Source organism: Oryctolagus cuniculus, chromosome 13, assembly GCF_964237555.1.
Source record: "Oryctolagus cuniculus chromosome 13, mOryCun1.1, whole genome shotgun sequence".
NCBI classification, from domain to species: Eukaryota; Metazoa; Chordata; class Mammalia; order Lagomorpha; family Leporidae; genus Oryctolagus; species Oryctolagus cuniculus.
The window spans coordinates 21,715,106-21,735,566 of record NC_091444.1 but is presented as its reverse complement, the minus strand read 5'-3'; the positions used below and the strand labels follow the sequence as shown (position 1 = coordinate 21,735,566).

Here is a 20,461-nt window from a genome sequence, read left to right as displayed (position 1 = left end):
GCTGTCCCAAAGGCAGAAAGCAGGAGAGCCAGGATTTTGAATGTATGACAAACTGCAAAAGTCCAAGTTCAAAGACAAATGAAACCAAGGATTTATTGAATACCTGTTAGGTGAGGAAGACAGCATAGGAGACAGGGTCCTTGCTCTCAAGGCGTTCACCTAACTCCTAAAAGGGCACCACATGACCCAGTGCTCTTGGTGAGAACCAGTGCCTGGGACACTCGTGCGTCCAGCAAAGACGGAGGCAGCAGGACCCAGATACTTTCTCCTGACTTGAACAGTGAGAAAGTGGATGCGGCTTGTGCAAGAATGATTTGCAAAATACTGGATGTGAGCAGTGAGGGAGAGTGAGAAGCTGAGGAAGCCATCTCTGTGTTGACCCCCAGCTCACGGTCCTGCCAGTCCAGGCTGTGGGGCGAGGGGGGGCCTGATGGGAGCCTGGACAACCCCCCGGAGCTGAGCAGACGCTGCTGAGGTTCTAGGCAGCCCGAGGCGGCAGAGCCACAGACCAACCTGTGGATGTGCGTGAGGAAGTGATCCCAGGAGAGGGAAAGAACCCAGAGGACTAGAGGTGACAGTGGCTGCCCCCACCCCAGCTGGAGCAGAGTCCCTGTCCCCAGGAGGAGGGAGAGAAACGCTGGGGATTCCTTAGGCACTGGCTGAGTGCACTGGGGGCCTGGGTCCAGCAGGGGGAGCACTGCTGCCACCCGTCCAGCAGATCTTAAAGACCAGACCCAAAGGACCACAGCATTTCCAGGTAACTTAACAGAGCCACTGACGGAAGCCGAGCAAGTTACAGGAACGCACAGTACCCAGCACCTACCGGGGTAAAGTTTGCCACGTCTGGCACCCAGTCAGGAACGACCTGACATGCACAGACGCAGGCAAAGAGGACCCTTAGCGAGGAGAAAAATCAAATGGAACCAACCCATGATTGACAGGGGTTAGAATTCGCAAAAAGAGGTATAATAAGTGATTTCTATTTACTCAAAATCTTAGAGACGTGGAAGATCCAAACCAAACTTGTGGAGACGGCATCTACGAAGTCTCGGGTGAGAAACAGACCAGTGAGATTAAGGCAGATTAGGCAGGGCCAGATTAGTGAGTTTGAAGACCTAGAAAAGGGAATATTTTTTACATGAACAGGACAGTAAACTCGGGGGGAGGCACCTCAAGAAGCCTTTTATATTGAGAGAGAGAGAGAGAGAGAGAAAGCACAAAGTATGTGGGCAGGGGCAGGTGCTTGGCCAGCAGTTCAAGTTGCCACTTGGGGCACCGGCACCCCACACTGGAGCGCCTGGTTCCTCTGCTTCTGATCCGGCTTCCTGCTCATGTGCACCCCGGGAGGCAGCGGGCAATGGCTCAAGGACTCGGGCCTCTGCCACCCACCTGGGAGACCTGGGTAGAGTTCTGGGCTCCTGGTTCCCTGGCTGTTGCAGGCATTTGGGGGAGTGAACCAGAGGATGAAAGATCTCTTTCTCTGTCTGCCTCTCTCTCTCTCTGCCTTTCAAATAAAACGAAATAAAGCCTGAAAGTTTTCCAATTTTGTTCAAAGCCAGAAACTTACGGATGCAGGAGGTTCAATGAACCCCAGGCTCAAGAAACACGAAGGAAATCCCAGCAAGCTCGTCACAGCCACATCGCTGCAGTCCAGGGGCGGCACCGCGGCACAGCCGGGTGAGCCACCGGCTGCAGCGCCAGCACCCACGTGGGAGCGCTGCTTCCAGTCCTGGCTGCTCCACTTCCGGCCCGGCTCCCTTCTAACGTGACTTGGAAAGCACAAGATGGCCCAAGTAATGGGCCCCTGCCACCCACGTGCGACACCCAGATGGCGTTCCTGGCTCCTGGCTCCTGAGCTTGGCCTGGCCCAGCCCTCGCCATTGCAGTTATTTGGGGGTGAACCAGCAGGTTCTTTCACTCTACTTTTCAAATAATATTAAAAAAAAGAAATATGCTATTATAAGGTTTCATACTCACTAGGCTGACCATGCTAAGCTAAAGATGTACACTATAAACCCCAAGGCATCCACTGAAATAGCCAAGGGTTAAAGATTGTGGGCCACAGATTAGATAAAATTATATGATAAGGTACTTTCAACTAATCCAAAAGAAGAGAGAACACACACCAGATGGAATGCAAATAGAAAACAGCAAGACAGACTTAAGACCATGCTGTTATCAATGATCACCTTAAAGGCAAGTGATCTAAATACAATTAAAGAATAGAATGGGTCTGATTGGATTTTTTTTAAAAAAGATTCAACTATGGCTCCTGCAAGAAATGACCTTTAAACACAAAAAAGCAAACAGCCTAACGATAAAAGGGTGGATCAGGAGTACAAACTAACGGTGAGGGAGGAAAGCAGCAGGGCTGGGCACTTGGTGCTATGGCTTCAGCCACTGCCCGGGCCTCCAGCCTCCCGTGGAGGATGCCTGGCTCCACCCACGTGGGAGACCGGGACAGAGCTCCTGGCTTCGTCCTGACCCAGTCCTGGCTATTTGCAGGTATCTGGGGAGTAAACCAGCACATGGAAGGTCCCTCTCTGTCTCTCTGCCTTTTGAATAAAATAAAAATAAATAAAATGAATTAGAAAAAAAGCTGCCGTGGCTGTTAATTAAATAAAATAGATCTCAGAGCAAAGTACATTACCAGGGAGAAAAAAGGTTATTTCATAATAGTAAAGGGACCAATTAATCAAGAGACATAATAATCTTAAAACAATGGAGCTTCACAGGGCCAGCGGCTGAGGCACAGCAGGTAAAGCCGCCTCCTGCAGTGCTGACATTCCATATGGGCCCCGGTTCGAGTCCCAGCTGCTCCACTTCTGAACCAGCTCCCTGCTATGGCCTGGGAAAGCAGTGGAAGATGGCCCAAGTCCTTGGATCCCTGCACCCATGGGAGACCCGGATGAAGCTCCTGGCTCCTGGCTTTGGACTGGTGCAGCTCTGGCTGTTGCGGTCATCTGGGGAGTGAACCAGTGGATGGAAGACCTCTCTCTCTCTGCAACTCTTTCAAATAAATAAATAAACCTTTAAAAAAAATAGAGCATCAGAAAAATATAAAACAACCAGGAATATCAAGCTATAAGGAGAAAGGGGCAAATACACAATTATAAAAAATTCCAACACCTGTAAACAAGGTATGCCTCAACAAATGTCAGCTGCTGTTATTAATGCCAATTCAATCTGATACACATTGATGGAGCCTTCCGGAAGACAGGCAGCTCCTGGCACCTCCTGAGAGGCGTCCCCGGCTCTCACCCGCAAGGTTCTCGCCTTTTAGCTTCTTCCCTTCCTGCTCCCTTGCTCCCCCTTGTGGTAGTCCTGGGTTCAACACGCGGTGGTTGGGCTGAGGGCTGAGGGCTGAGGGCTGGGGGCAGAATAGGCCACAGATACAGGCTTCCTCTGGGGCCTGGAAGGCAGATCCCAGTGTAACCGAGACAGTGGCGAGTCTGTGGGAGGGGGCACAAGGCTGGAGCCAGGAAACTTGGAACTGCACGCCAGCTGAGTCATCACTGCTGTGCTGCTGCCCAGGGTTAACGCCAGACGCCAGCAGAGCCGTGCTAAGGAATGGCAGAGGTGGGGTGCGCCTGTGGGTGCTGGGGGGAGGGCAGAGAGGTGGCAGGACCTGCAGCCACCGGACAGGGCTGATCCTTGGAGGCCTAGGAAGCCATCTGTCCCTTCAGGAAGCCGGGAGAGGTCATCCATAGACGAGAAGTGACTTGGGCTTCAGTGCTGGGAGGGGGTCATAGCAGACAAGGCTACTCACGCCACTAGTCACAGAGCCCTGGCTTTGCGTCCAGGACGGTAACTCAGCTCTCCGGTGTCTCGCAGCGTTGGCAGAGCCACCAAGGGTTCCACGTGGTGATCCGGATCTAAGTTCATTCGGAAGACACTGGAGGTCTCCGAGACGGCCTGGCCCGTCCCCCGGCCGCCCAGTGCTCATTGGAGAAACCAGGAGACTTGTCCTGGGTCCCAGCCTGGATTACAGCTGAGCTCAGCAGTCACCCAGGCCAGCGTTCTTTCTTAAGAAGACATTTATTGCCTTTAAAAAAATGTTATATTAGAAACACGGGAAAGCCCTGCTCACGCACCCGCACAGCTGCAAACAGCAAAGCTGCGCGGCTCCCTGTCCCGCTTCCATGCTCACTGCTGCTCGGGGTGAAATCTCTTCCAACAGTTTGCTGAGAGCCTTCGAGGCCCTCGCTCTGTGCGTGCACACGTGCGCGCACACACACACAATGTGCACACGCATGCACACAGGCACACCCATGTGTACATATATGTGCACACACATGTATACCTGTACACAATGTGCAGTGCACACACAGGCACATATATGTGCACGTACACACATGTACAATGTGTGCACACACATGCCCACACACCCACATGTATATACATGTGCACATGAGGTGTCACTGTCACTGCCCTATTCCACAGCCCCTTCTCCTCCGTGGAAGGGCGCCTTGGGATCGGCACAGATGGCTGGGCTCTCCTCCCCACCACAGCCATGACTTGCAGTGTCCTGGTGGCCCAGGCGCCGGAGTGCCAGGGACAGCAGCGCGTCCCACTGACGGCACCGGAGAGGACTCCAGAGGGCACCTGGCCCAGTCACACGTGTGGGACGAGGTGGCAGTCCTCACACACACTTCCCTGTTACCTCTAGAGCTGAAACGTGCAGCGAACGGGTGCCGGGAGAAACGCGCTAAGTGTTTCTAACCAGGGATTCAGGGCCATGGCAATATTTCCTCTAACTTAAGCTGATCCAAGTTTAATAAAGCGAGTCTATTTAAAGAGAACGACTAGGTAAATAAGAGCACAGGTGGGACACGGATATGACCAGAACCCTGCGTCCGGCGAGAGCTGGAGTGGGGTTTGGGAATGACTGTGGGAGGTCCAGGGGGCCAGACTTGTGACTCCTCCCGCCCAGGAGGAGGGGGAGAAGGGGCTGCTGGGTGGAAGACTGGAGCCCCAGCTGTTTCAATGGAAGAGGGTGCTTATGGTTCCTCTCTTATAATCTGCACAGTCCACGTACCGCAAAAAGTGCCAACGCAGGCGGGGCACGGGGCTGCCAGGACCCCCGCCCCAGCCAATGAGGATCAACAGTGGGGTCAAGGCCGAATACCTCTCCTGGGATCGCTTCCCCAGAGGAGGAACCCATTGGCAGTCCCACTCGTGTGGAGCCACTGGGCAGCCCCCGAGGGCGTTCCCCCTGGGGACAACATGATGAGAGCGCTCCTGAGACCAGCCGAACTGGGGGCAAACCCTCAGATAAAGGACCCTCGGCCGGCTGGGCCCTAGGCCGACAGCCACGGTATTCAGCAGACAGGCTGCCGTGCAACAAGGCTCTGGGCGGACTTGAGGGTTGTACGGCTGGTGCCCAAGGAAGCGGCAGACGCCACAGATCTCCATGGGGCGGCTCCACAGCCACCGTGACACCAGCCTAGGCGCGCCGTGGTGCGGGCTCCCGTTCCAGCCCCACCTCCCTGCCCGCCCCGCCTCCCTGCCCGCCCCGCCTCCCTGCCCACCCCGCCTCCCGCTGGCTGGCAGAAGACAGTCAGAACTCTGGAATTCTTTGAAAGGCTGAAGCCCAATGCTTATCTACGGGGTGATCTCAACCATGTTTTGAAAAATGTATGAATGTACCGGAAGGACATAGAAAAACGCCAACGAGCAGTGGTTCTCTCCGGATGGAAGAAAATCAATGCTTCCCTTTGCCTTAAGGAGCAGCGAGAACTCTCAGCCAGTTGAGGCCTCCTAACTGCCCGTCGTGCCCAGGCCCCGCCCCAGCCCCCGCACGCAGGGCGACACACCACGGGGAGAGAGAGCTCCGTCCTGAGCTTCAGCCCGGGTCAGATCCAGGCGGAACCCAGCACAAACGAGCCTTTCAGAAAAGGCGAATGAGCCTGGAGCCGGGCCCGGGCTTTATTGATAGAAGCCAGGTCCCGCCCCGGGTCTGCGGCCGCACGCGCCCTCAGGCCTGTCCAACTCAAACACGCAGCCGGCCCCGCGGCCTCGAGGGCACACCCCACGCCAGACTGCAGGCCGCCGTGTGTGCGCGGTGCATGCGTGCTGGACACGGCCCTCACACAGCCGCCAGCCCAACGGGACCCAGGTGGACCCCTCTCTCCGGCACAGGGAAGGGGCTCGCTGGTCCCCAGAGCCCCGACTCGCACCTCTTCCCCACTGACATCCTGACAGGGGACATGCAGCCAGCAAACCCCAGAGGGCGGTGACCTCTGGGAAAGGCGTGCGCCTTCTAGATGGGGTGATATCGCGGGGAGCTGCCCTGCGCCTCGCGCGGCCCTATGGCCTCTACCCAGAAACGCCAGGAGCCTCCCCAAGGCGTGACGACCACAAAATGTCTCCAGACGCTGCCCGGTGTCCCCAGAGATGGGACTGGGGAGCCAAGTCGCCCCCTTTTGAGACCTGCCTCTCCAGAGGCGGGGATGGAGATCCAGGGAGATCCAGGGAGCTGTGTGGGGAGCCGGTGGGGGATGGACAGGGCTGAAGGGAACAGAAAGAAGAGACCTGGGTACTCCCAAAAAGAAGAGAGATACTGGGGGCCAGCGCTGTGGCACAACAGCTGAAGCCGCCACCTGCAGGGCTGCCATCCCATATGGGCGCCAGTTCGAGTCCCGGCTGCTCCACTTCTGATCCAGCTCTCTGCTATAGCCTGAGAAAGCAGTGGAAGATGGCACAAGTCCTTGGGCCCCTGCACCTGCGTGGGAGACCCAGAAGCAGCTCTGGTGCCCAGCTCAGCTCTGGCCATTAAGACCATCTAGGGAGTGAACCAGCAGGTGGAAGATCTCTCCCTCTCTCTCTCTCCCTCCCTGCCTCCATCACTTTGAGTTTCAAATAAAATAAATAAATCTAAAAAAAAAAAAAAAAAAAAAAAAAAAAAGGAAGAGAGAAATGCAAGCTGGGAAAGTGCAAGGTGGCCTGCATGGGTTTTCAGGGGAGGCTGCCGCGTGGTGTGGTGCGCAACCTGCCTGCTCCGTGCTCTAAGGAAAACCCATAGCATCGCTCCTTGGGGCCTTAGGAGGCAGGTGTGCCCCCTGCCCCCTCGTCACCTGGGTGAGCCAATTCCAGCTCAGGGCAAGGTGCCCCCAAGAGGCCATTCGGGCCACACCATAACAGGAACCACGGCAGAGCCTCGAGAGCACGGGAGAATTGTTACACGTCCGGTCTGACGCGAACCACGATCACCCTTACAAAGACGCACGGCACACTTGCACCCCGATACTGCCTGCCCAGGGGGAGGGGCGGCGTGGGGCCCCGCAGCGGGGCTGGCAATGCGGAGGGCGGGACAGATACTGGACAGCGGCGAGCAGGTGCACCGTGGCTGGAACAGGCAGAGGGTGGCTACCCCGGAAGCCCGGGGTGCTCGGGAGGCCCCCCTTCCAGCACTGGGTGCTCCGTGAGCGTTTCCCACGGCACCGGGCTTTTCTCATAGACACCGGTTTGCTTGTTTAGAGCCTCGCTCTATCACCCCACTGCCAGCACAGGACCAGCAGGGCCCGGTCTGCGCCCCTCATCATTGCGTCCACAGCATTCCCAGGCCTGGCACACGGTGAACTCTCAAAACACATTTGATAAACGCAGAGGCCATTCGGGAATGCTCTACTTCCCTCACCAGTGACCATCAACCACCAGCATGTAGCTCACTTAGGAAGGCTCAGCCCCAACGTCACCTCCTCTGGAAAGCCTTCCGGGATTTCTCCCAGCAGAAGCTCTGTGTACCCAAATCACTCGGTTCACGCTTTCACTGCCTGCGCTCGACAGTACCTACTTTTTGATTGTGTTCTGCCTCCATTCCAGGATGTACGCTCCCTGAGGGCTGTGATGTATAATTTATTACCCCCACTCCCACCAGTAGACCCTTGACAAATGCTTGTTCAATACAAGACGCAATAAATGCGCTCCCCCGGCTGCATTCTAAATCCTAGACATCAAAGTTCTGACACGCTGCAGTCCAAGCACCTCAGCAAAACCCAGAACCGGGGCCGCTTTGGGACACCCGTTTCCGGGTCCTCCGACGTCGGGCAGAGCATTTGCTCGGCCCCTCTGACTGCTGACTCAGCCAGGCTGGCTGAACCGAGGCCAGGACAATATGCTTGGGCTACTGCCAGGCCTGGGAGGCCCGGAGGGACCTTCAGGAAGCTGCCCAGGGTTGCACCCCACCCCCGCCCATGCCCACACTTCTGGCTTAATCAGGTTCTGTGCTCGAGGAGCACCACAGGGCACTCCTGAGCGTCTGAGGACTTCTCGGGGTCACCCCACACCCCTACACCCACGGTTCTGACACCTCACGCCATCCCTGTCCACCAAGGCTCCGGGGAGAGAAACCAGAGGCGAGGGCACCCGCAGGGCCTTCTCCCAGCCTACCTGGATGGAGGTCGGGGCGAGGCCGGAGGTCGGGGCGAGGGTGCTCTCTGGGGAGGGTCGGCCCCCGGGCGGGCCTTGCTGCCCACTGCAGTCCAGCTGGATCAGGCTGCGGCACTCCGGGTGGCAGGTGAACCCACAGTCTGCAGGGAAAGAAAGGACCAGAGGGCGTCAGGGGCCACGCGCAGTTGCTACCTCCTTCCGCCCAGAGAAATGACCCGGCGACTGCCGCGGGTTCCCGACAGGAAGCACGGAGTGGGGGAGAGGCGGCGCAGGGCCGCTGCTGCAGAACCGAGGCATGGCAGCCACCTCCCTCTAACTGCCCAGGCTAGTGACGTGGGGACGGCGCTCTGCCCCCAAGCGAAGGAGCCTATAGACAGCGCCCCACGTCAGGCCCCGAGGCAAGGCACGCATCCCATGGGCAGCGTTCACGTCCGCGAGTTGGGAAGAGGCTTGGAGATGGGGAAACCGAGGCACAGCACAGCCTGCCGTCTCAAAGGCGCTCTCTGGAGCCTCCCGGGCAGGAGGGGACAGGGGAGGTAGGGCTTGGGCAGGCGACACCAGGGTCGGGACCCAGGGGAGGGGGGAGTGGAGGAGGCACTGCAGGGAAGAAATGGGCGCAGTTCTGCCGCAGACCCCCACGCAGGGCCCTGAGAGGTGGCTGCTGGCTCAGCTGCAGCCGCCCGTGCTCCAGGCCCACAGCCCGGGCAGAAGGCCCGGTTTCAGCAGCCTGAGTCGTCCTTGACCATGGAGTCCAGTGCACGGAGATGGGCGGGGCCATGCCAGCCTGGACCTGCATGAAAACCCGGGGAGCGGGAGGCCACGTGCGGTTGAGAAGGGCCCCAGCCCCTGAGACTCCTTTCCAATCTCAGCAGCTGCAACAACCCAGCCCCTCACTCCCCCTCCTCGAGCTGCAGGAGCCCGTGGTACCTGGGGTGGGTGCTCCTCTTCCCCACTCTTCCAATGAGTGCTGGAGTGAGCCCCCAGCCCCCAGCTGCTCCGTCCCCCACAGCCCTGGAGAAGCCGCGGCCCTTGGGTGCCTTTTGCTAATAATGCCTGCAGGGCGCACCCTGACACACACGGGAGACCCGGATTCCAGAACTCTCGCCGTCTTCTCCCCCGTGGTTGGAAGCTCTCAGCTGCCTTTGGAAGACTGACTAATCTCCCCCGTGTCCCAAGGTGAGGCCCACGACCCCTCCTTCAGACCCCTGGAGTCTCAGCCTCGCTAAGTCTCATCTGTAGAGGCCCCTCACCCCCAGAGCTGGAACGGGTGAAGTCCCGTCTCTGAGGCCTGCCCCCACACCTGCAGGGGCCCAGTGCACTTCTGGTCTCCCAGTGAGAGATCTGCCCAGCACACAGTCTCACCCTTGGTGGGGTGAGGGGCAGAGAGGGCTGCGCAGGCCAGGGCCCCCTGCCCGCGGTGCCCAGAAGTGCCAGGGCTCTGGACAAGGTAGCACAGAGCCAGGGCCTGAGCCCACAAAGGGCACCATTGTTCCTGGGCTCAGCCAGGGTTTGCACCTGTAGGGTTCTGGTCACGCTCTGAGCAACGAAGAATGCTCCAGGGATGCCAAGAGGCGGAACAAGGAAGCAGAGGGGGACCGGAAGCTCCCCCAACGCCATGGTGAGCGAGAGCAGCCGCCGGCTCCAGTGGCACAGCTCTGGCAACTGCGGGAAGTTCTCCCTCCTCTTTCTGCTCCCGTGCCGCTGGCACGGGTGCTCCATCCTGAGTCAGTCTCTCTCTGTCTCTGACACAAACACTCCGCTCACGGCACCAAAACCTCGGCCAGACGGCTTTCCAGGCCCGACGCCGAGGCGGACAGAGCCAGGGAGCGGCAGCCGCGCGGGACCGCCGTGGAATTTCATGAAAAGGCCGGTTGGGCACTCATGGCTTGGTTCCATCAGACCGGATAATCACAGGCTGCAGCAAAACCGCCGGGGCTCGCCTCCATGCTTCCTGGCCCTGGGAATGCTGAGCCACAGACACGAAGTCAGGGCCTCCACGGAACGTGGAGGGGACAGCCTGGAGGGCTGAGGGGTTCGGTGAGTGGCGGGGCCCAGGAGACTCCAAAGACAGGGCCCTGCTCCATGAGCACCCGGTGGTTAAAGCCACAGGCCACCCGGCCTTTGCACCCCAGGGCCTTCAGCTGGTGCTCGAGCTGGGTGAAGAAAGAGAAGGGGGACTCTGGGCAGAGGAGGGTTACCCAGGAGCCAGGAAGGGCTTCACTACCCTGGCGCAGCATCCAGTTCTGGGGAACAGCTGCCACGGCTCTACGCCAACCTGAGGGCCAGGAGGAGTAAGACAAGGGCTGGGGGGACCCTGGCCACCCGGGCAGATGGGAGGCACAGGGGAGACAGCCCCGAGAGGGGCCTGACGGCCGCAAGGGCCTAGGAGGCGCATTCAGGTGGAGACGCTGCCAGGCAGGGCAGCCAGGCACGGCTCAGGCACAGGAGCCCCAGGGGAAGTGACACACGGCATGGAACTGCAGGGGCTCCCGCAGTGCCCCCACCACGGCAGCTCCGACCGCCCTGCACGGAGCGGACAAGCATCTCACCACCAAGAGCAGCAGCCAGCAGGGAGCACAGGTCCAAGCATCTGGTTCTCTGTCTCTAGAAGAGCTTCGTAGAGGGAGACCCAGACAAACAGGGAGAGCGCTTCCATCCACTGGTTCACTTCCCAAATGCCTGCAACCCAGGGCTGGGCCAGGCTAGTCAGGAGCCTGGAACTCCATCCAGGCCTCCCACATGGGTGGCAGGGATCCAAGTCCTTGGGCCATTCTTGGCTGCTTTCCCAGGCGCATCAGCAGGCAGCTGGGTAGTAAGTAGAGCAGTCTGAGTGAACTTGAACCAGCATTCCCACAGGGGATGCCAGCGCCGCAAGCGGTGCTGGACCTGGTGAGCCGTAAACGTTGGCCCTGACCTCACTTCCTTCCTTCGCTTCAATGTTGTCATCGGCAGGACGGATTCCCCTGCCTCCTCCATTCTTTCCATCCAACTACAGCCCCGTCCCCATCCCTGGGGGATGTTTTGAGAAGATGGTTTCAGGTTTTGGAAGAGGGGACTACGCAAACAGGAGGGGCCGGCTCTAAGGAGACAAGCGACCCTGGGGCTCCTCTCCCAAGAAGGGAACTCCTGAGCCAGGATGGGGCCCACTGTACTGGCTTCCTAGGGCTACTAAGACAAAGTGCCACGAAGCAGGTGGCTCACGTCTGAAATCAGGCTGCAGGGCCACGCCCCTCTCCCCACACAGGTGGGGCTCCTTCCCGGGCTGGCCCACTGGCCGTGCTACCCCTGGCTTGCAGCATGGCACCCCAACCCTGCCTCCAGCTTCAGCCCTGGGCTCCCTGTGTGTCCGTCTTTCCCTGGCTGGCTTCTTCCGTGAACACGGCTCGCGCTGGATTCAGAGTCAGCTCAACTCCAATCCGATCTCTTCTTAACTAATGACATCTGCAACTCCCCTGTGTACAAAGAAATAGCATCCTTAGCTACTAGGGTTGACTTAAAAATATCCTCTTAGGGGTCAAGTGTTGTGGGTTGAGCCGCTGCCTGCAACACTGGCATCCCATATCAGAGCATCAGTTCAAGTCTCAGCTGCTCTGCTTCCAATCCAGCTCTCTGTTGATGCACCTGGGAAGGCAGTGGAAGATGGCCCCAGCGCTTGGGCTCCTGCCACCCACAGGGAGACTCAGCTGGAGCTCCTGGCTTTGGCCTGGGCCAGCCCTGACTGTTGTGGGCATTAGAGGAGTGAATGAGCAGATGGGAGATCCTTCCTGTCTCTCCCTCTCAAATAAAAATACATAAATCATTTAAAAATATTTTTAGGGGCAAGCATAGATTAGGCTACAACCCAGATCTTGGGCCACACTGGGATGACAGAGGCCCAGGGCCCAAGTAGAGAGAAGTATTTAATGGGTGCAGTCTTGAGAGATGGGCAGTGGCCTGGCAGGGCCAGGAGGCCAGGGACACCTGCCTACCTCCACTGGCCCTGTTCTGGGCCTTCACAGTCCCTGAAGGTCACCACCAAGGTCAAGACCTCGAACAAAGGGGTCAGGCCCTGAAGCCACGGCAACTTGTGCTCAGAGACAACTTCACATCTTTTTCTTCAACCCAGCGCAGGTGACACAGCAGGTGCATCTACCTGTGCCAGAGGATTGTTCCTCCACACCGCAGATGCCACAAACCTCCCTCAATCCCCAGGGCTGCCAAAGCCGGTTTCTGCCCCACCCAGCTGCCAAGTGCACGCACGCAGGCGGACACACACCTGCCATGCAGCTAGGAACCCGAGTGGCTGGATTTTCCGAACCAGAGGCATTCTTCTGATAAGAAACTTTTAAGGCCCGCTCACCCCTGAGTTGCACAGGAGATGTGGAGATAAGGTCGGGTTCTCTGCTTAACTCTCCCTCCCTCAGCCCAGGCCACTGCGTGGGGTGAGGGCAGGGCAGGCAGCCGAGCCTGGTGTGCAGCGAGCCCGCTGGCCCCCTGCAGTCACTCCTGGTCAGCCAACAGCAGCCTCTCGCCCTGCACAAAGCAACTTCGAGCCCCAGGGAAGCAGGAGAACCTGAGTCCAGGAGCCTGCGGCCATTCCCTGTGCACCCCTACACGTCCTGGGCCCCACTGCAGGGAAATGGAAACAGAATAGACTTTGAGCAAGGCCTGGCCAGCTCTGTGACCTAGGCTAAGTGAGGCAATGTGAGCGTTGATTTTCCCTGTAATGAAATTGGAATCAGGGCAGCCAGCTCACAGGACTGCCCCGGGATTAAACGGGGCTCCTTGGTGGCATAGAGGGTGGCCCTCTGCCCACCCTGCACGGTGCTATGGGGATCCCTACCTACTCCAGAAAGTCCCCGAGGGGAAATCTACAGTCGCCCCCTCCCCCGCTAGTTATTTCCAAAACAAGCACACAGCACACTTTCAGTTTTAATCTACAGTGCTCGCTCCTTGTCTGTGGTTTTGCTTTCCATGGTTTCAGTTACTCATGGTCAACTACAGTCTAAAAATATGAAATAGAAAATTCCAGAAATAAACATTTCATAATTTTTAAATTATGCGCCATTCGCCAGCCCACCCCACCTGACCCGGGACAGGACTCATTCATCAGGCGGCCGTGTCCATCCCGTGTACACTACCTGCCTGTTAGTGACTTCACAGCCGTCTCAGGGCCCAGGTTCTGATAACCCTTCATTTACTTCATGACAGCCCAAACGTCTATTACAGTAAATTGTCCTAATCCTTCTAGTTTATTATAAAGTTGCCAATCTCTTGGCTGTGTCTAACTTCTAAACGAAGCCTTATTGCCGGTGTACGTGTATAGGAAAGCAGAGGCCACACAGGGCTCAGTACTGGCAAATCTCAGGGGCAAAGGAGCGGGCTTTCTGGGCCAGGGAGCAGCCAGGGAACAGGCTGTGGCGTGTTGGTCAGGTGGGGTGGCAGGTGGTAGCGGCAGGTCTGGACTGGGCCGGGCCAGCTGGAGCCACTCTCGGGTTGGTGTCTGAGCTGCCGCGGCTGCTCTGGCCCAGAGGCTCCATGGGAGTGGCCCCCTTGCAGGAGTGGGGGATTCTAAGAGCATCTGACAAAGGAGCCAAGAGAGGCAGCGCGAGACGAGGGCCGTGCCTGCTGGCTGGAGGACCGGGAGTGCCCTGTGGACTGGCTTTTCCCAGCATTCGTGGCTTCTCAGTAGCCCTCCCTACCTGCTGGGGATACCTCCCAAATGATCCTGGAGCCAGCTAAGAGGTGACTCTGCCCACCTCAGAGGCACCTCGGCCTTCCCTGGGGAATTCCTAGCCCCAACACTTGAACTTCTAAAATCTTGCTCTGGTTTCAGAAAAGGAAATCATTAACCGATAACTTCAGGCCTCGCAGAGGAGTGGGGAAAGGAGAAGGCAGCACCCGGTCGGGAGGACGAGTCTCCTGCAGGATTTTATCCCGAGAGTGTATCGACTCGATGTAAAATACCTTCGCCAAAACACCCATCACAGGTGTTTATGACAGCCAAATGCTAGCAATACCCTCCGACACAGGCTGCTTGTATTTTAAAATAGGAGACTACATAGCTGTTATCTAAGGTGACACAGGTTAGTGCTGACTGACACAGGACTATGTCCTTAGCATCCCACTGAAAGACCAGTTGTGTGAGATGACCCCGTCACGTGATACACACACATTCAGCATCAGGATGTCTGCGAGCAAGATCGCATGTTTGCTGAGTGATGGGGCTGCAAGTGTGTTTCCTTGCATTATGGTTTCTGAATTGCTAACGTTTTCACAACGAGCATATATTCTTTGCTAATGAAAAAAGATTAAAAGGAAAGAGGACAGCCAGGGACTCACGTTCTGAGGGCCAGATACTTGCATAGGGTGCTTCGGAAGGCTCACGGAAGAACAGAAAAGATATGTTTTGATGCAAATAAAAACTGGCTGCTTCCACGTTTCGGCCTTTTGGAATCAAGCTGCCGTCAGTGCTCACGTGCCGGTTCTGGCGGCCACGCAGGTTTCGCCTCGCTTGGGCTACTCCTGCTCTGGAGCTGAACTGAGACTTGAACAGGTTGCCTGCCTGCGAGCTGGCAGGCGGCAGGGCTGGGGGTGGAATCCCCTGCACCTGCTGGCCTCTCTGTGCCCTGCCCTTTCACTCAGTAGCCCAGCCTTCCAAGGGCTCTGGTCCTGAGCCTCTGCTTGAGGCCAAGGGCCAGGCTTCACCAGGGAGTGGGTTAGCTTGGGGTGAGGCCAGGAGCCTGGGTGAAAGGGGTTTGGACAGAGTTTTTTTTTTTTTTTTTTTTTTTTTTTTTTTTTTTTCCTACTTCTACCAGGTATCTGGGACAAGCTAACCCTGAAGCCTCTGCCCCACCTTTGGGAGGCCCAGGAAGGGCCGGTTCACGGCTCTCCTCTGAGTGAAGTCAAGCCACTCCCCACCCTGGGGGTTTCCGAACAGACCTGTCTGCCTGCTCTGGACTGGTCCTCCAGCCATGACCCCTGTGTCTCTGGGAGGCCACATCCGGGAGACTGGATGCCCTGGGCAGCAGCCAGAGGTTCTGGTCCTGAGGTCTCAGAGCAATTTCACCAGAGAGGCCAGCTCTTCAGCCAAGGACAAGCTCCAGAACATAGTAGGCCCTCAGCTGCCCCCACTCCCAGCCTCGCAGACTGGCACCAAAGCCCACCGACTCATCAGCTATACATCAGGAGTTTTTCCACAGGCCAGGTCCTTGAAGCGTGCAGCTGGCAGTCTCTGGTTACAGGTGTGGACATGGGGCAGCCGGTGGGGGATGGGCAGTGGAAGGAACCTGGCCTCCGAGTTCTGCAGATCAGGGTTGGCACCTGGGGCCTGCCTCTAATTGGGTTCGAGAGGCCTGGACAGTTAACTGCAGGGAACTATGAAACTCACGCAGCCTCCATCCCACATCTGCAAGATGGAGGTAATCGCGTCTTTCCTGCCAGCAGAGTTGTTGCCAAGATTAGGGAGAACGTCTGGAAAGCATCCAGGGGTGTCTGGCACACAGCAGGTGCTCAGTAAGTGGCAGCTGTCACTTTCAACGCGCGCGGACTCCCGAGTCAGCATGCCAGTTTCCTGCAGCCTCTGCACGTGATGTCATGGCAGCAACTGCTCACGTCCAGGCCTCTTCCAAGGCATTGGGACAAAAGGACCCGCGCCACTGTCCTGCTGACCCAGGTCCCCTGCCTCCCCAACCCCTGCCCTCCAGCTGCTGCCTGGGAACAAGGCAGACGCGCAAGGGAAGACACAGAGTGTGTGGCCGTGGGGCTTGGAAGCCGACGGGCTCGGAGATCTGCCACCATTGCCCAAGCCAATGTGAGCTCCCCATTGTTCACCCACCTGGCTGAACTCCTAATGAGGTGGGCAGTGGGTGAGTGGAAACTTCCCACTCCCAAGGTCCGGCAGCTGGCACAGCATCTTTAGACTTCCAGCAAGGAGTCTGAACCCTGGCCTATGGAGACCACCAACTACAGTTCCTTGTTTCAGAAGTCAGACCACCCCTGAGGCACCCAGCGCCCCCCTCTGGCTACGCACCCGTAATCTCGCTCCTGTGCAGGTGTGCACACGCACAGACAAGCCATCAAGCAAGCCGGGAGAAGCCAACAATGGGAAGGCAGTGACCAGGACCCTGAGGTCGGAGCCCGCCGGCCCCCACTGCAGAAGGTGAGGCCGGCAGCTGGATGCCTAGGAGCCGCGTCCCGGTGCGAAGAGGCGGGGATGCTGCCCGAACACGCTCAGGTTTGGATCAGACCGGTTCCCACGTATCTCGGGCCTGGGGTGGGCGGGCTCTCTGGAAGCAGCGCCTCTGGGCCAGGCTGGTGAGAGAAAGTGCCGGGGCTGTGGGTGGTGCCAGGGAGCCCGGCTGCCCTGTGGCACAGGGAAAGTCACGAAGAGGCCGCTCGGGATCCGGGGCCCATCCTTCTCCCCGGACGACCCTTTCTGTTTTGTGGGTGGCAGGGCTGGGACGGTGGGAACGCGTGCACTTGTGAGAGACCTACATGATTGAGGGCAAAGGCGGCAGATCCGCCCAGGGGCTCCTGCAGGACCAGAGCAGACATTCACGTTCTCTCTGGAGCCTTGGTCTCTGGATCTAAGGTCTCAGAGACAGTCCCCTGTGTCCTCCTCCCGAACGCATTCGGCCAGCCAGTGGCGGCTGGGCACCCGGGCTGCCCTGCAGAGGCACAGCCCTGCCCATGGGGCGGGGGGACCAGGGGTGGGCGCGCCTCCAGGGCAGACCATTAATCATCTCTCCCCCACACCCCTGGGCTGAAGGCACCCGCGAATTGAGGCGCTGTGAGCAGGCCAGCTGGGCGCGCTGGGGCAAGGGGCGGGGCGGGGCAGGTGCAGGCACGGAGGGCAGGCCAGCTCACACACGTTCGGGCGGACGAGGCAGGAAGCAGTGCCCGCTGAGTGGCGGTGACTCGGGATGGGGCCCGTGTCAGAGCCCTTTGCTCTTTGGGGGCGCCCCTCCCTGCCCTGGGTATGAGCACATAGGTATGAGATGCCAGCAGGTGTGACAGGCTGCCACCATGCTTCACCTGGGAACGTTTCTAGTGGGCCCCCTGCCCGGTGATGCCAGAACACCCCTTCCTGTCTCTTGGGCCCCACACCCTGATTTTTCCTGTATGAGATCTGCGCTTCTGACATTTCTAACACTGACATCATTTTCAACATCGCGCCCACAGAAAGCTCTACTGCTAGATGGATCCAGTACTCCGATAACAGCCAGCTGTTTTTAGTTGTCTATTTTAATCCATGTTTTGGTTGACCACGTTGGGATGGTGATTATATATAATATATGTAATATATATTATATATATATATATAATTTGACAGGCAGAGTTAGTGAGAGAGAGAGACAGAGAGAAAGGTCTTCCTTCTGTTGGTTCACCCCCCAAATGGCCGCTATGGCCAGTGCGCTGCGCTGATCCAAAGCCAGGAGCCAGGTGCTTCTTCCTGGTCTCCCATGCGGGTACAGGGCCCAAGCACTTGGACCATCCTCCACTGCCTTCCTGGGCCACAGCAGAGAGCTGGACTGGAAGAAGAGCAACCGGGACAGAATCCAGCGCCCCAACTGGGACTAGAACCTGGGGTGCCGGTGCCGCAGGCGGAAGATTAGCCTAGTGAGCCACAGCGCCAGCCAGTGATTATATTTTCATGCTCATTGTTTCTTAATGGTGGTCTGAGCATCTTAAAGGGACCCACCCAGTCTGACCTTTTGACCCCGGGGTGCCCCCACCCCAGCCAGGATCAGTTGCAGATGAGAATGGTGATCAGGAGGAAGTACGGAGGGAGCCAGCTCTCAGTGCACCCCACAGAGCCACTCGGAGACCCCCCACCCCTGCTGGCCAAGAGCAGCAAGGGGCAATCAATTTTGGGAAAAGACGTGAAAGCAGAGAGCCTGAGGCATGGCGAGCACCATGGTGAGCAATCAGACAGACCTCAGTCTTCACGTGTAAGAGAACGTGGAGGGATCGGCACCGGCCCCTCCGCCGAGAAGGGCCAAGTTGTATTTAGGGTGCGGCCCTGCAGCTACGAATGCACAGACACAGCGTGGCACGAGGCAATTAGAGCCTGCAGCCACGAGGCACAGGGGCTGAGCGTTAACCCCCTGTGCGCACGTTCGCCTCCTATCTCCCACAACTACCTGCCTCCTAAGTGGTTTTCATTTGTGCACACGCACGTTCATTTGCTCCACCTGTGCTCACCGACGGCTACGTTAAGTCAGGCGCTGTTCCAGGACAGCCAGTCACATGCAAAGGCTTTGTGCTACAGAGAGGGGTCCACACGGATGCAACCTGTGTCCATCAGTCCCACTGCCAGAGAACGCAAAGAAAAACATAAGCTTTGAGATGCCATAGCCAGGCTGAAGGAAACTTAGCAAACCATGACAAGGCACAGCATCCGAGGCCAGTGTGGAGCTGCCAGGTGCCCTCGCGGGCTGGGGCCCGCTCAGGCGGGGCCTCCCTGCCGCAGGCACGTGTCATTCGCTCTGGGTGTAAGAGAGACAAAGCAGTGGAGGTCCCCTGCCCCCTCCGCCTATCTCTGGGGCCCCTGGGAAGACAGGAGCACAGGCTGAGCAGCTGCCAGACAAGGAGACGGCGCCCAGAGCCTGACCACGCACGGGAACGGGGAGCTTCAGGGGTGTGTCAGAGCAGATGCCACCTCTGAGGGGGCATAGGGCAGCCTACCCTCTTGGTGACTTGGAAGATATTTTTGGTCATGTCCCTCAGACTCCAAAGATAAGGACAGCCAAGTGGGTTGGAAGGCATATGCAGACCGCGGGACAGCAGATAAAGCTGTGCACAGGTACGCCTGGTCCGAGCGCCAGGAGGAAGTTGGAGGCCAGGAGCAGTCAGGTGCAGTCCTGCAAGGAACAGCCAGGTTACTGCAACCAACTGGTTTTTCCACACCTTCTCTGATGTCACTTGTGGCCAAAGTGCTGATGGCCACCCGGGTGAAAGCAGACTTTTGCAGGAAGAGAAAAGTAAACAGATGACGTGGGAGGCCCTGTCTGCTGGAGGCACACACACACAGGCTTCCTTACAGCTGTGACGAGCAGCCAGGGCCAACCGAGCCTTCTGCAGAGATCCGGGCCTGTTTGCCACTGACCCCTCAGCAGCCCTTTAAGATGATGTGTGGCTGGCTCCTAGCAATGCCCAGTGGGCTAACCCAGCTGTGCCTGTAAACGACATGGTGTGCTCAACTCCATGATGGGAGTTTCTCCAGGGAGCGAAGAGTCTCCCATCCCCCCTCCTCCCTCCACATCTGCCTGGGCAACCTTCAAACCCTGCCTCTCCCACCGGGACTCAGGCTGCCCACCTTGGCCCAGGTATGATGGAAGAGCCGGCTTGTGCAGCCTGGGAGCTGCTGTCAGAGGTCCTCCCGGTGGGGGGTGCTCGGAGACAGCATCTCCCAAGGAGGACGAGGGGCTCACTAGGTACCAAGAATTGTTGCATGAAGCATGTGACAGTCAAGGTCACGTTTAACCCACCTGACACCAGGGAGAGGTTGGGAGTCCCCGCCCTGTTTTGAACTTGCCGAAAGCAGTGCATGCGGGATTGATTTGTGGGAAGTGTCAAGTCCAGATCCAGACCCAAGTCAGCCTGGTCTGAGTCTAGTTTCCCAAAGCACAGTCCAGGCGCCCAGGAAGGCCGGGGAGGGAGATGCAGCTACCCCAGCAGCATTCAGCCCGTGGCTCCCAGCGTCTCCAGGCGTCCTGTCCTCTCCCTCCTCCTCCATCAATCAAGGCCAAACAGAACACGAGCGAGCACGTCTCAGCCACAGTGCAGGCACTGTTCAGACCCTAACGCTGCCACTCCAGGCCCGATTGATTTTTATTAAATCTATAACTCGCTGGGCTGAATAGCAAAGGACAAAGGACTAATCTTTAAAGAGAGGATGAACAAGAACACCAGCAAGCATTTCAATTGAGGAACTCGGCGTCCAGCTCTCTTCTCAGCAGAGGTCACAGGATGTATTGAGCTATTGATGAGAATAAATTATTCAGACTGTCTAAAGAGTATTTGTCTCCAAATGGGGATCAGATCTAGCAGGATTAAAATTCCCACCTCTCGAGAGGTAAGGCCTCAC

The 20,461-nt window shown here is 57.8% G+C and overlaps 1 protein-coding gene across 3 annotated transcripts in view; it reads right to left on the bottom strand.

Annotated features, from left to right (window-relative positions):
- RASSF5 (Ras association domain family member 5) overlaps positions 1–20,461 on the bottom strand; it is a 64,297-nt gene that overhangs the window by 30,511 nt on the left and 13,325 nt on the right. For all 3 annotated transcript variants that reach the window (XR_011381389.1, XM_051821274.2, XM_051821275.2), the window contains exon 2: positions 8,392–8,531. Coding sequence is in view for 2 of the 3 variants with exons in the window: in XM_051821274.2 (XP_051677234.1) it covers positions 8,392–8,531 (140 nt within the window). In the remaining variant the exon portion in view is untranslated. The remainder of the gene's footprint in view (positions 1–8,391; positions 8,532–20,461) is intronic.